The 14,807-nt window shown below is 38.5% G+C and overlaps 1 protein-coding gene across 1 annotated transcript in view; it reads left to right on the forward strand.

Annotated features, from left to right (window-relative positions):
* The first annotated feature begins 207 nt into the window (after window positions 1-207).
* Window positions 208-14,807, forward strand: part of LOC102909963 (rho GTPase-activating protein 20-like) — a 34,856-nt gene continuing 20,256 nt past the window's right edge. The window contains 5 exon segments of the mRNA XM_076573867.1: window positions 208-291; window positions 3,027-3,244; window positions 5,257-5,406; window positions 7,289-7,330; window positions 10,212-10,293. Coding sequence (XP_076429982.1) covers window positions 3,102-3,244; window positions 5,257-5,406; window positions 7,289-7,330; window positions 10,212-10,293 — 417 coding nt within the window. The 5' untranslated portion in view covers window positions 208-291; window positions 3,027-3,101.

The following is a 14,807-nucleotide window of genomic DNA, read 5'->3' on the forward strand; positions in this document are numbered from 1 at the left end:
TAACTATCAATCTATGCTTGTGAAAATCTATTGTTCCTTATAAACACTTGTAGTTCAACAGCTGTTCAAAAACAATTTTTCAAAGCCAAATGATGGAAGAAAATGAATATGTTACTTTGTCAGTTATGGCATGAGCCTTAGAATGTTGACATCAGTGGTCTGTCACCATGACTACTACAGAGAGCCCAGACTTCAGTAGTTGGTCTACCATCTTTGGTGTTTAGTGCCAAGAAGGGAAAAGATAATTTCAAGTTCATTTGAAGGTTCTCCATTCCAGGCTCCACTGTAAAGGTATTTTTAATAAGTAGTTTTGATTCTCATGATAACTAATGGTATGAAGAAGTATTCTGTTTTGATTCCTGCAGATCATGTGAGCTAATTCTTAACTTAGCTATGGCTTCATGAAAAGCTACCCATGTTAGTAATATTCACTCCCAGTCCCCTAAATAAATATGGTTATCTTGTCAGGGGATGTATGTTCTAGGCTACACAGGAGAATAGTATCTGTAAATTTACAAAATTATCGGTCCAAGTAATGAGAGATGTTTATTTTCTGCTCCCTCTATTTGTTTTACCCACTATGACCACAAAGGTTTGTTGTAAATAATCAGATTTCAACCCAAAATATAAAAACTCTCTGGTTTTCAGCAAGTTTTTATGCTTTCCAACATATATTGTGTTCCTTAGAATCTATTTCCCTATATTTTAACATTGATTCAGATTAGACAGGAATGACTTTCCAAACATGTCATTTACTTTCAAATTTGTTTATCCTGAAACTGAGTTGGTACTATTTTTTTAACGTATCTTTACATGTGTGAGGACATGTGCTTGACACGTGTGAGGACAACCATTGGCTGTTTGATTCTCTCTTTGATGCTTTGATTCACAGGTATCTTAACGCTAAATGAAAGCTATGGTGTTTCTGTGCATATTTCTTGAAAGAGATAACATATGTCTTGGGAAGAGTAATATTCACTTCAAGAACTATATATTTTGAATATTTAAATTGTATGAGCATGGCACAGTAAAGAAACCACTGAAAATGCTGCTCCACAATTACAGGGAAGAATTTTATTGTGGATAAGAGAGAATGTTCAGAGGCTTCTGCAAGAGTTCAGAGCAGAAATAAAAAGAAACAGACTTGATGTGACCAAAACAGTCTGTGAGAGAAGGGAGAATAGCAAAAGAGAGTAGTGGAGATGGCTGGGGCAGTGGGGAAATACCTAGACCTCCTAAAGAGAGCAAGGGGAGTTCTAGAACATTTTGGGAGTCTGTACAGTGCAGAAGGAGGTGGGGTGGTTGTGAAGGGACAGGAAAGTAGATGCGGCTGTGAGATATTTAGTAAGTAATTTTGAATCGAGACACAGGGAACCTGGAAGGCATCATGGGTGTTAATAGAAGCCACAGGTCACTGGAGAGCCATATGCCCCTTTTGACAGAGGCAAGAGAAATGACTCCTGCTGTTCAAGAACCATTTTATAAATTCTGGATGCATGATAATTTTTTTTTTTTGTTTTCTTTTGTTTTGTTGTTTTCTCACCACCAGAGATCCTTCTATAGTCCATGTTGCGCTGGACAAAGACTGACATGTCTGGATATATGTGCTCCCTGAGACCTGACTTATTTAAATCATTAGGAAAAACTTTTTTTAAATTTCTTTCACATGGTTAATTATGGCATTTCAATACATAGATTACTTTCTTATTTGTTTTCTTTACCACACTCCAACATATCAGTCATTTTCAAATAGAATTACACAGCAGAAAATCTTTATAAAGAACTTTACAATTTGGTAGAGTTTTGCTATCTTAATTAGTACTATATAATTACACATATCAGTGAAAACACACAGTTTTCAGAAGGTACAATTTATTACTCTCACCAAAATTAAATCATTTTAAAGACATGGGCATTCTAATTTTGCATGATCTTTCTATGATTATTATGTGTCCAAGGTATACTACATAATGAACTATGAGATTTACACAGCATCTTCCAGGTTGTTTCAGTCACAATCCTTTGTGCCTCTAGGCTTTACTTCTTCTAAGCATGTACCTCTCCTCCATAGTCTCCAAAGCTACCTGACTCACCTGTGCATGCAGCTTTCTGACTGTCTCGCTAAGGCACATTCGTCTATAAAGTCTCCTGTGATTCTTGCATCTGTTAGACTCTAAGGTTCACAGTGTTAACGATGTCTGCATGCTGCTTTTATCACATGGACCTTTGATAGGTTAAAAGAATTAGGATTGAGAGTCTTTGGGGATAAATCTGCAGTTCACAAGGTTTTGCACAAGAATTCCTCCTATTATTGCACACATATTATTGCAGTTAGGGTTGGCAATGACATCCAAGTTGCTACTCCAATGGACATTTTTCAGGAGTCACCTACTTCAGCCCTCATTTAATGTTAGCCATTGATCTCTCCTTTCCTGTGAATCCCTCTAGTGTGTGAATATTTCTTTTCTCCAATAGCATGCCTTGCAATGTGTTACTACTTTATTTATAATCATGAATAATGTTGGTAAATCAAAATTCTTTTTTTAATCATTGATATCTTTATTGTTCAATTTTAAAAATGATTTAAAATAAGATAGAATTACATCACTCAGCCCTTTCCTCACTCAAGATTAGTGGTTCTCAACTTGCGGGTAGTGACCCCTTTGGGGTCCCTTATCAGATATTCTGCATGTCAGATATTGACATTAGGATTCATAACAGTAGCAAAATTACAGTGACAAAGTAGCAATGGAATAATTGTACAGTTGGGTGTCCCTACAACATGAAGAACTGTACTGAAGGGATGCATCATTAGAAAGGTGGAGAACCACTTCTCTAGACCCTACCAGCTACCCTTGTTCAGACTGTTCCCAGGCCCCTAAGTTGATAACTTCTGGAAGAGCCCACTCCTGCAGTCTGTTCCCAATGCTTCCTTTCCTAAGCAACCTTAAAACTGTTGATAACTCAACAGAGTCCTGTTGGAGAACTGAACCTGTGTTTTAATATCATTCACCCTTTGAAATTAGGTATAAATTAACAGCCACTGAATACCTGTTCTGTTAGTTGGAGATCTGGACCAGGAGAAGCCTTTTTTTTCCTACATGGAAACCCTTGAGGAGAAAGCCATGGGAGGGATACATCGAACCTTGCTGTGCCAAGGCCCCGTGGAACTCAGAAGAGGCTGGAGAAGGAAGAAACAACATCTCTCCTTGTTCAGTGATGTTTTGATTGTATCTAATAACCTGTGAGTATGTGCATTGTGCCTTCCTTACTATGAGAGGCTACACTTTGATTAGGCCTTATTGTTAAAAACCACAAAAGTCTTATTTATCTCTTTTATTTTTTGAGATTATAAATACTTCATTATCATCTCCCCTTTCCCTTTCCACTTGACAAGTCCTCCCATATTCCCCCTCTTGCTCTCTTTGAAAATCATGGCTTCTTTTTTATTAATTGTTGTTATATATATATATATACATATATATATATATATAATTAAAATATATGTATGTATATATACAATACATATGTGTTTTAACTATATATACATTAGACACTTGTATATGTGTTTTCAGGGCTGTCTATATGCTATTGGGTAACCAATTGTTTTGCTCTTTGATCCTGGGAAAAGAATAGCAACAAACTTGAAAAGGAGGCAGGTGTGGTAGCACATACCAGCAATTCCAGCTCTTTGGAAGCTGATTTATGAGTTCACAAATTTGTGGATCTTGTGGAGACATCTTCTCAAAGTAAAATATTAAAAACATGATAATCAGGGTCCCTCTTGCTTGGTGTTTGCAAATAGAGGCAAGAGGGGAAATCCCTGATTATGATGGTTGCTCATAAGGGGCCACACATGTGAACCTCTGTGAGCTCATAACTTCCAAAGTAGTGTGAAGAGATGAGAAACAGCTAATATCCCTAAACCAATCAGGGGAAGCTGCAGACATCAACTAGGTCCAGCATGGTAATTGTGTGGATGACATAGGAAACTGCTGTGATTGAAGCTTTATACATGGTGGTATTGTCACATAGAACCGTGGAGGTATTTTCTGGGATCACCTGTCCAGAGGATCATAGCTTTCATATTACTTTGAAAGGTATGAAATGGGTAATGACTTTATCAAGTAAGTAGTTTAAGGGTGTTTTCTCATAAATACATAAGTAGACTGAAGGACAGGCATCAACACAACAGTTCATTCAGTTTTGGGGGTAAACTTTCTAGTCATCAGTGGTTAATATTGTGAAGTAGAAGCCATCTACTTCACAAATGGAATCTGAGAGAGAGAGCAAATGATAGTCTTCAATTATGTAGCTACCTATTAGCTCACTAGTCTCCAATGGGGAGTTCCATACCCAGGTTCACACAAAAAATGCCCCGGGTAAAACACAGTCAACCATTAAAAAAATACAAAAAAGTGTGTGTGTGGGAAGGAGAGTGGTCAAGAGATAGAAGGGAAAGAAGATAGAGTAATAGAAAATAATCAGAACACATTGAATGCGCATGTGAAATTATCAAAGAACAAGCTCCATATAAAAAGAATAAAGAATGCTCCCAAGACAATTGTTTCTCAAGAACACTTTTGATAGCATCAGAAGGTTTGGTGGGAAGACATATTTGTAACCATTTGACTAGGTTATTGAAGAACAGAATCCTCTTTGTGGTTAGTTGTATGAGAAACACATCATGGGTTTACTAAAGGAGCAGTTGTACTGAGCTCAGACTGTCCTCAGCAATTCCTCACATGACTTGCTAGGACAGGGAGAGGGAGAACAGAATATGAATTTTATTAAGTTAGTCAATATTTCCATATTATGTATTTGAAAATGACCATTAAATAATTATTTAAGTAAAATATAAAACATTTAGCTAATTTTCTTGGTATTGAAGTTATGGAAATAAACAAGCAGAAAAGTTTAGCACTTAACTAAATAGAGGGGAGAAATATTGAAGCACATGGTTTTCTAAAAATGCCATGTCTTTAAAATACACAGTATGGTCATTCTAAACACTCAACAATCAGGAAAAAAAAAAAGACCAGACTATGGCTATTCTTGGCCATCAAAAAGTGTGAACCTCATAACTTCCTTCAGCACAGGCTTTGCTCAGGCGCATCTTCCATGGCATGAGCCTGCCTGCATGATAGAAATGGATGAGTCCTTCTCTGCTCTGGAGCAGGAAGAACTGGGTCTTACCACAAGTAATTCCAACTACAATGAAAAGCAAGCTAACAGATGCCTTGATTCTCTCTCTAGGTGTAAGGGGAATTTTAAGATGAAATATGTCATCCCACTGAGTTATCTGTGGATGGGTGACTATGTGGACATAGTTGGGACAGACAACAGCTCTGCTTGCAAGTCGATTCTCCTGTCCTGGCCCATGGGAAATTTTGTGGCAACCTTTCGGTAAGACCTACAACTTGGACTTCTGTTCACAAGAGGCTGGCTGTGGAAATTGTGGGTCAACTTAATGCTGTTTAATTCACAGGGGAAAAAATCAAATCAATGAACCAACATGTTTACAGATTAAGAAACCATGTTAGTCTGATTGTATACAGGCTGCCAACTCAAGTTTTTTCCTCCCATGATGAACCTAGTTTATACTTTCCACCACACACATTTCTTCATGGAACTAGACTGCTTAGATTTTCACCTGTGATGTTCATCAGGACTCCACAACATCCTTGGGGTATAAATGAGATCATCCTGTTCTTTGAAGGATATGGACAGGACAAAGCCTTACTCCATTCCCCACATTCTTCTTCCCCAAATGATCTGATATTCTCTGGGTTTTGAAAGTACACAAACTGATCTCACTCCAATGGTATTGTGTAGTATAAATTTGAAAATTACCTCCTACACTCCCAAGTTAATTTCCTAAGAAAAATATAGTATTTAACCGTACAGATAAACCTAGTTACTCATTAAAAGCTCAGATTCTTGAGTGTTTGTGTAGTGGAGTATCATTGGTGTCTATAGTCAACACATGAGGACCAGTGTCATTAGACCATCAGAGTCAGAGTTAATGTGTGGAGTGCAGGTAAATGTCGAATTCACATTCTTATCTTTCATGAGAGGATCTGATCATAGTGTACCAAGAATACCTTGAGTGCATTTGTTGGAATCACAGGGATAGTGTAGCACATACCTGCTGTGGGAAAGCATACAGCGGCATTCAAATTTCTTTTTCACACGAAGAGTTCATCATATACAACCCCCCTCCTCCCCCAATTTGGACTCTCCTCATTACTCTGTCCAAACTTCTAGCCTCATTCCAGAGTTTACTCAACTAACATAAGCAATTGCAGGTTTTATAAACATTCTGGTTCTGTGAGTTTGATCTTTACCTGAGAAAAACATTTCCACAGAACTCTTTGAGGAAGAAGATCATCTTTGTGTCATTCTCTAAATACACTCTTTCCCCTTGTTAATATTCCTGAAGATTATCTATAGTTAATGTTTAGTGTTTCTCCCACATTGAATATGAGAGGAAGTACTGTATTCAGGGATTTATGAAGAGTTTCATGACAGCATTTCCATTAAACTTTTCTTTTCATGAAGGAGTGAAATTCGGAAGTCATATTTAGACTAGTTCACATTCAGTTGAATGTGTATCAGTGTCTTCAGCCAGCACATCACTAAGTGTCTTAAAATTCCTGCTGTGTCACTTTTGTAACTGGTGACATTAGATGATTACGTAGACAACAGTCTATGTACATGTGAAGGGTGGGAATCACAGGCACAGTCCACCCTTCTGATGAAACTGGTTGCAGGCAGAATATAAAGTGGATGAGCAGGTAAGTGTAGAAACATGAAATGTGTTGGTCTTTGGGCAAAAATCAGTCCATAGTTCCACAGAAAGTTACATGGAATTTCCATGTGACTATGCAGCTCCAAACATGGATGTAGAACCATTGAAAAAGGGAGAAGAAAAGTCTGTGAACAAATATTCTTCACAGCATGGATCATTATATTCAGAATGTGGAAACAACTCACATATTAAACTTATGAATGGAAAAACAATATATGGCACAGGAATGTGGGCAAGGGGAAATAAAAGTAGTGAGATGCACAGCCAGCCTCCACACTATAGTAAACTTCTTGTCACGGAAGATTTCCAGTGAAATAACAGGTCAATCAGAATCCCAGTCATATGGAGAATGCCACCTACACCTGCACTCTCATCGATGACAACTGGCTTATAATATTTTTTATGAGGAATATGTCTTAAAAATATTTGCATAAGTGTTTCAAGAGTCTAATTTGTTTTTCACTTTTTATATTACAGTTCCATGGAACAGAAAGATTGGTGGTATTTTTATCTCCAAAGGTATTTTACTAGTATTCATATTTTAATTCCTTGGTGGTATAGGAATATAGGAATGGTAGTCTGTGATATATGTATATATATACATGCATATATAATATATATAAATATATATATGTATATATAATATATGTAATCTGATAGATTGTCTCCAAATGTGGTGTTGATTAGATGATCCCTGACTACTGTTTCATTCTCTCCTGTTAATATGCATATTTTGTTTAATTTTGAGAAAGTCCTGCTTGCCATGCTCTTCATCATCTCCTCTTTAATCTATATATTGGGGTAAACTGTACTCCCAGACTTATTTTAAACTCCCACCAATACAGGTTACACTATCATCCACACACAAACCATTTGCTGCTTCCAATTTTGAAATTAAGCAGGTTCCTGCCCTTTCCTGTCATTTTGAGGACTGGATATGCTTCCACAATCACATCTTAGGGCAATGTGCTATTACCTATGGGAGGCCATCTCCCACCTTTTAAAGGGTTCCTATTAGAAGGAGAGAGGGATAAGAAAATATTCGATAGAAAGATAGTGAAGAGGAGAAAGACAGAAACACAGGATAGCTTCGGGAGGATCTGGATCAAAATCCACCAATCCCTTCTGCCTCTTCAAAAGGGACTTTTATAATGGTATCAAGGGGCAGAGCAAAAGACCTCCTCTTTGCTAGATCAAAGCACACCACCCAGCCAAGTGTAGACCCTTCCAAATACCTGGTAACCATGCCTGTGGTCAAATCATCCCCTTACATAGCCCTGCTGGGTAAAGCAAGTACAAATTCTTGGACCCTGAGTAAGTTCTTACTAGGAAACCTCTGTGGTTGTCTATTGCTCCCACTTCTTAATACATTAAAGGGCCCCTCAGACCCCTCAGATGGACTGTGCCTGCCTTAGGTTGTCCTTCTTTACTAATCTTCTTTACCCATCATGGAGATACACTTTCCATCAAGCACACTCTGTCATCCGTTAGCAGCTAGCAAGAAGAACTTTACCCATCCCTGAATACCAGCCTTTGGAAGGGGGAAGTACAAAGCTTAACTCAGCTCGGACTCAAGTCCCTACTAGGAGCTGCAAGTAGTTCTAATAACCACAGCAATCCCTATGGCTGCCACACACCCCCAGGAAAGGAGTAGAGGATGACCAAGATGGAATGTCCTTTTTGTATGGGTCAAGATGTTTATAACAGCCTTAGCTGTGCTAAGCCCTTTTTTAAATCAATAAACTCTTGATGCAAAGGCATCAAATAAATTGATAAACTCCTGATGCAACTGCATCAAACCTAAAGACTTCCTTAGGTTCACCAAACCATGGTTCATTAATATTATGGGTGACTTTGCCATTCTGATAGACGACCGCCACCCCCCCCAGAAGTTCCCTTCTGAGAAGCAGAGACCTGAAGAGCTTCCAGTTTTTGAGAAAGAGAAATTATGAAGTTTTCCAAGCACTTTAGTTCTTCCCTTGTCCAATCCCAAGACTTCTGTTCCTTAAACCAAGCTTCATGTTCAAGAGGGAACTGACCCTGATTGAGTGATGTTGTAAAAGCATTCTCATCGACAGGCAGCTCTGGTAGAGCAGAGGGTTTTGTTCTGCCTGTATCTGCCTCAGGAAAACTCCTCCCGTGCTGCTCAGGATGTAGATCTAATTAATCTGTCCCGAATGAATGCCCACAGACTAAAAGCTTCCACTGGAATTTTTTCCAGCCCATGTTCCTCATAATATTTTTGCATTTCGACTCCAAGTCTTCACCTAGAATCTGCATCCAGAGTCCCATAGTCAGAAAACCAAGGACACGGCTCCTCTACGAACTCCAAGAACCTCTGTACTTGTGCTGTTCTACCTTAACTCCCCTAGTTTTCAAACTCTCTACAAACGAGTATACAAACATCTGCCTCCTATTTCCCTGCCCTATAGCAGCTTTTCTCCTCAGACTGCGAAATCTGCAGTGGCTGCTTGTTCCTGGACGCTGTTTTCAGGTCCGGCACTATGGAAATTCTACTCTTATCCTAAGTTTCTTCCTACACAATATTCCTATACCTAAACCCTACATTTTTTCTTAATTTAATAGATAGAAATATATATATATATATATATATATATATATATATATATATATATATATATATATATATAGAGAGAGAGAGAGAGAGAGAGAAACCTAGACAGAGAGAGATACTTGCTGTATACAGTTTTTGCTCTCAAAGAATAAAATACCACCGCCTTTAACATTAATACAAAACCAGACATGTCCAGCTGCTTCCGTGGTTCTTTCTCCCCTACTTACTTCCTCTGCACCCAAGTCCCTAGTTCTGGTGCCAATCTGTGGGAGTCCAGCTCCCACCTTTTAAAGGGTTCCTGTGAGGAGGAGAGAGGGATAAGAAACTTTTAGATAGAAAGATAGTGAGGAGGAGAAAGACAGAAACACAGGATATTTTCGGGAGGACCTGGATCAAAACCCACCAGCCCCTTCTGGCTCTTCAAAAGGGCTTTTTATAACAATACCAAAAAGCAGGGCAAAAGACCTCCCCCTTTCTAGATCAACACACACCACACAGCCCATTGTAGACCCTTCCAAATACCTGGTAACCATACCCATGGTCAAATCATTCCCTTATGCATCCCTGCTGGGTAAAGCAAGCTCAGATTCTCAGACACTGCATAAGTTGTTAATAGGAAACCTTTGTGGGTCTCTACAATTACCTAAACATGTCTTTGTTGCTGAAATATTTTTGAACATTCCCTAATCTATAATGCATATTGCTGATCTGATAGTCTTTTATTTAAAACCAACATGGTATTGGTAAAATATTGACAATGACTAGTGCAAAATAAGATATTAACAAATTCATTACTGTATTGTGTGTTTTAATGCATTTGAACAGATCCATTAATGAAGCCACAAAGGGCTACAGGAAGCATGTTAAACTCCCGATATTCACCGAGGACATCCCAAGCTGTGCCAGTGTATGTGAATATAAAACCAAAAATGACATCCCAAGTTTATGACTAGGAGAGACATGCAGTTTATAGAGCAATGGAAGTTGGGGACATAAAAAGAGGGTGGAGGGGAGAGAGAGTTTGAGATTTAGGTAGTATTTTTTTGAAAAGGGATATGTGTATGCCATGCATACATGTCTTTCATATGTGATATGTGGAAAGCAACATGAAGCAAGATTGATCTACATTAGCTACAGTGCTAAAACAAAAGAAATAATTTTTGGTTATATGACTGAAGATTGACTCAGGTAGTTCCAACAACATACATTTCCAAGCTAAGTATTCCTACTGCAATTAAATTTTTTCCAGTCCTTATTGCTTACATAGAGACTTATGTGATGTTTATACTATTCCTTATTTATTTTTAAAATATTTGTCTAATCATAAATTATTATAATCATAGGAGATTATCATAAACAAATTTTAAGCAAAATATTATCAAGAATTTTATTCACTCTCCATACTCACCTGCTTGATCACAATTGACCTCTATGAACCTGTCTCCTGCTCCTTCTCTTTATCTCTCACTGGGTGTTCTCTCACGTGCTTTGAAGAACGGCTGCATCACATGTGAATCTCAAGGCATAAGGACATCCTTTCATGGAACTTCAGTTGAGAATCCATCATTAGACACTTAATATTGCTGTGTGAGTGTGTGTGTGTGTGTGTGTGTGTGTGTGTGTGTGTGTGTGTGTGAGAGAGAGAGAGAGAGAGAGAGAGAGAGAGAGAGAGAGGGAGGTTATGTGGTGTGTAGTCTTTAAAATAAGTCTTATGACTTCATACATGCTAGACAATTGTTCTGTCATTGAGTTACACCCATGTCTATTAATATACTTGTTTGTTTTTCTGGTTTGTTTTTTTAATTTTTCTATTTTTGTTCCCATTCCACTACTGGATTCACTGAAGATCAGCAATTTAGCTATTACGTATAATGCTGAGCACTGAAAAAACCTTTCCTACTATAAAAACAGGATGGAATCTAGCTGAAAGGATTGCCACCTTTCCGACTTTTATACAAAAAACATTAGAGTCAATATTCTAATGTGTCACTGTTGAAATTGAACTCGGGTAACCAAGGTGTGTCTGATGAAGATAGTTTAGATCATGCAGCAATTGGTTCTGCATAGCAGGTCCCCATCATACACAAGAGTCCTTAAGAGAAGTGTTGTATAAAAGTAATTTCTAGCCTGTAATGTAAATCATGAGAAATGAGAACATCTAGCTAGCTTTGCTGAACCAGAACAGAGCAGAACAAACATGACCAGTAGGGAAATGTTCTCTTGTCCCTGCTTGCTTGATTTCAGCCATGGCAAGTGTTCAGTATTGCACACGAGAAATCTCCCTGATACCTTAAGACACCATTGCAAATGAAACCTAATTCTTTTAAAATAAAATTACCTACCAATTTTCATCCAAGATTCTGTTGCTTTTATATTTTATCCTGCAATATTTTATCCAGTTTGTGTAGTTTGATAGTTCTTTGAATCATATGTGTATTTCATTACATTTAAAATAAACCTGCAATTTTTTTCTTTGTACAAATTAGGGAAATTTTTTTTAAAGCTATTATTACTTTAGGACTATTTTGCCTCCTAATTTTCACATTAAAATTCTTAGAATTAGGGCTGGAGAGATGGCTCAGAGGTTAAGAGCACTGGCTGTTCTTCCAGTCTTCCAGAGGTCATGAGTTCAATTCCCAGCAACCACATGGTGGCTCACAACCATCTGTAATGAGATCTGGTGCCCTCTTCTGACCAGCAAGTGTATATGCAGACAGAACATTGTATAAATAATAAATAAATAAATAAATCTTTAAAAAAAAATTCTTAGAATTAAACATAGATCCCTCAAACTATTTATATTTTTAAACACATAGATGTAGATGGTTTCTGGAATTATCTTCCATAATTTCATGCAAGTATACAAATCCAGTGCCAACTCACCTGCACCACTCCCAAGATACCCCAGATACCATTCTTTCTCTCTCTCTCTCTCTCTATATATATATACATATATATATATACATATACATATATATATATGCATATATATACGTATATATACATAGATAGATATCTTGTGTGTGTGTGTGTGTGTGTGTGTGTGTGTGTGTGTGTGTGTGATGTTCTAGTGTGTGCATGTGTGTTAAAGTGCCGGTGTTGAGTTAAGAAGAAATCTTGCAGGAGTTGGTTGTCCAGTTCCTTCCATCATTGATGTTTTCTGAGCCCTGTTCTATCTTTCTGGCCAGAGATGATTAACTCTACATTCTGAACAAAAACCATTGGCTCTTCCTAGTCACATAAGTGCCGCAAGATCAGAGCTCTGCTTTCAGATTTTGAGATGCTTTCTTAGCCTATGGTTAGTAAGATGTTAAATCAGCAAGTGAAAGATGTCCTTGTTCATTAAATTCAATTAACCTGGCATGTTACGGTAAAGTTTGGCATCAATCTTCAGCACTGCACACACACTTATTTTCAAGTTAGTCAGTTATGCCTAGCAGTTAAAGGATAATAAATAAAATTGCCCCGAAAGAGGTGGCTTATGGTGTGGTTCCTTTCACCTTGCTTCAGTGATGTTGTTAAGGCTAGGGAGAGGGCACCTGTGCTGTTTTTCTCCTTTAAAGGACAGTTTCCTAGAGTCTTCCTACAATCCTTATTGCAGACATATCTGATATTGTAGAACCCATGTGCATAAAACTATACCTATCTATTGATTGTCATATTCTATAAAGATTTATTAGAATTCCACTATATCAGTGCTATCAGCTCAGATTCCTATCAATTGGTTTCATTCTATTTCCTACACAGTCTTCCTAGATCTTTGGAGAAGATTATAAATGTGAGAGGCAGTAAAGAGCTAATACTATGAGCACATTGTTTTTCTTAAGAGTATTAAGAGATAGGCTTTCATTTCTAAAATCTTCATTTTTGAATTCCTAGATCTATCACCTCAACAGATTTTTTTTTAATTTAAGAATTTTTTATTTATTTATATACCAACCACAGATCCCCCACTCATTTCCTCCTCCCGCTCCTCTCCAGTCTTCCTTCCTGCCAACCCAGCCCCCTAACCCTCCTCCAAAAGGGTAAAGGATACCATGGGGGTCAGCAAAGCCTGGTACATTTGGTTGAGGCAGGCCAATCCTCTTCCCCCTGAATCTAGGCTGAGCAAGGCATCCTACCATAGCTAGTAAGCTCCAAAAGGCAGCTCATGTACCATGGGTAGATCCTGATCCCACTGCCAGGTTCACCTCAAACAGAGCAAGCTACACTGTAGCTGAAATTTTCCTGGTCCTGCCTGGCCCAAGTCAGGACAAATCTCTCTTACCCGCCAGTCTTGCAGCCGCTCAGACCCAAGCAAACACACAGAGACTTAAATTACTTATAAACTGTATGGCTGTAGCAGGCTTCTTGTTATCTAGTTCTTATATCTTAAATTAACACATTTCTATAAATCTATACCTTGCCACGTGGCTCGTGGCTTACCAATAACTTACATCTTACTTCTCATTGCGGTGGCTGGCAGCGTCTCCTGACTCAGCCTTCCACTTCCCAGAATTCTCCTCTCTCTTTGTCTCGCCTATACTTCCTGCCTGGCTACTGGCCAATCAGCACTTTATTTATTAATCAATCAGAGCAACACATTCACAGCATCCTCAGCACTACACAATGGTCTCCCACATGCAGAGGGCCTAGTCTGGTCTCATGCAGGTTCCACAGCTGTTGGTCTAAAGTTCATGAGTTCCTATGAGCTTGGTTTAGTTGTCTCTGTAGATTTCCCCATCATGATCTTGACATCCCCCACCCTTACTCATATACTCCCTTTTCCCTCTCTTTGACTGGACTCCCAGAGTTTGGCCTGCTGCTTAGCTGTGGATCTCTGCATCTGCTTCCATCAGTTACTTGATGAAGGCTCTATGATGACAGGGTGTTCACCAGTCTGATTACAGGGGTAGGCCAGCTTCTTCGCTATTGCTAGTAGTCTAGGCTGGGGTTGTCCATGTAGATTCCTGGGAATTTCCCTAACCCCATAATGTCTGTCTCTATCAAGATATTGCTTTCATTGCTCTCCCACTCTATGCCCTCCACCCCTAGCTCGGCCATCCCATTCCCTCATGTACTCATCCCCATCCCCTCCCCTCTCTTGTCCCCCTTGATCCCACTTTACTTATGGAGATTTCATCTATTTCCTCTTCCCAAGGCGATCCATGATTCCCTCTATGATCCTACTTGTTTCCTAGCTTCTCTGGAGCTGTAGGTTGTAGCCTAGTTACCCTTTGCTTTACATCTAGTATCCACATAAGAGTGAGTACATACCATATTTGTCATTCTGAGTGGGTTACCTTACTCAGGATGATATTTTCCAGTTCCATCCATTTGCCTGCAAATTTCATGATGCCATTGTTTTTTACAGCTGAGTAGTACTCCATTGTGTATATGTACCACGTATTCTTTCCATTCTTTGGGTGAGGGGCATCTAGA

The sequence above is a fragment of the Peromyscus maniculatus genome, chromosome 6 (assembly GCF_049852395.1).
Source record: "Peromyscus maniculatus bairdii isolate BWxNUB_F1_BW_parent chromosome 6, HU_Pman_BW_mat_3.1, whole genome shotgun sequence".
NCBI classification, from domain to species: domain Eukaryota; kingdom Metazoa; phylum Chordata; class Mammalia; order Rodentia; family Cricetidae; genus Peromyscus; species Peromyscus maniculatus.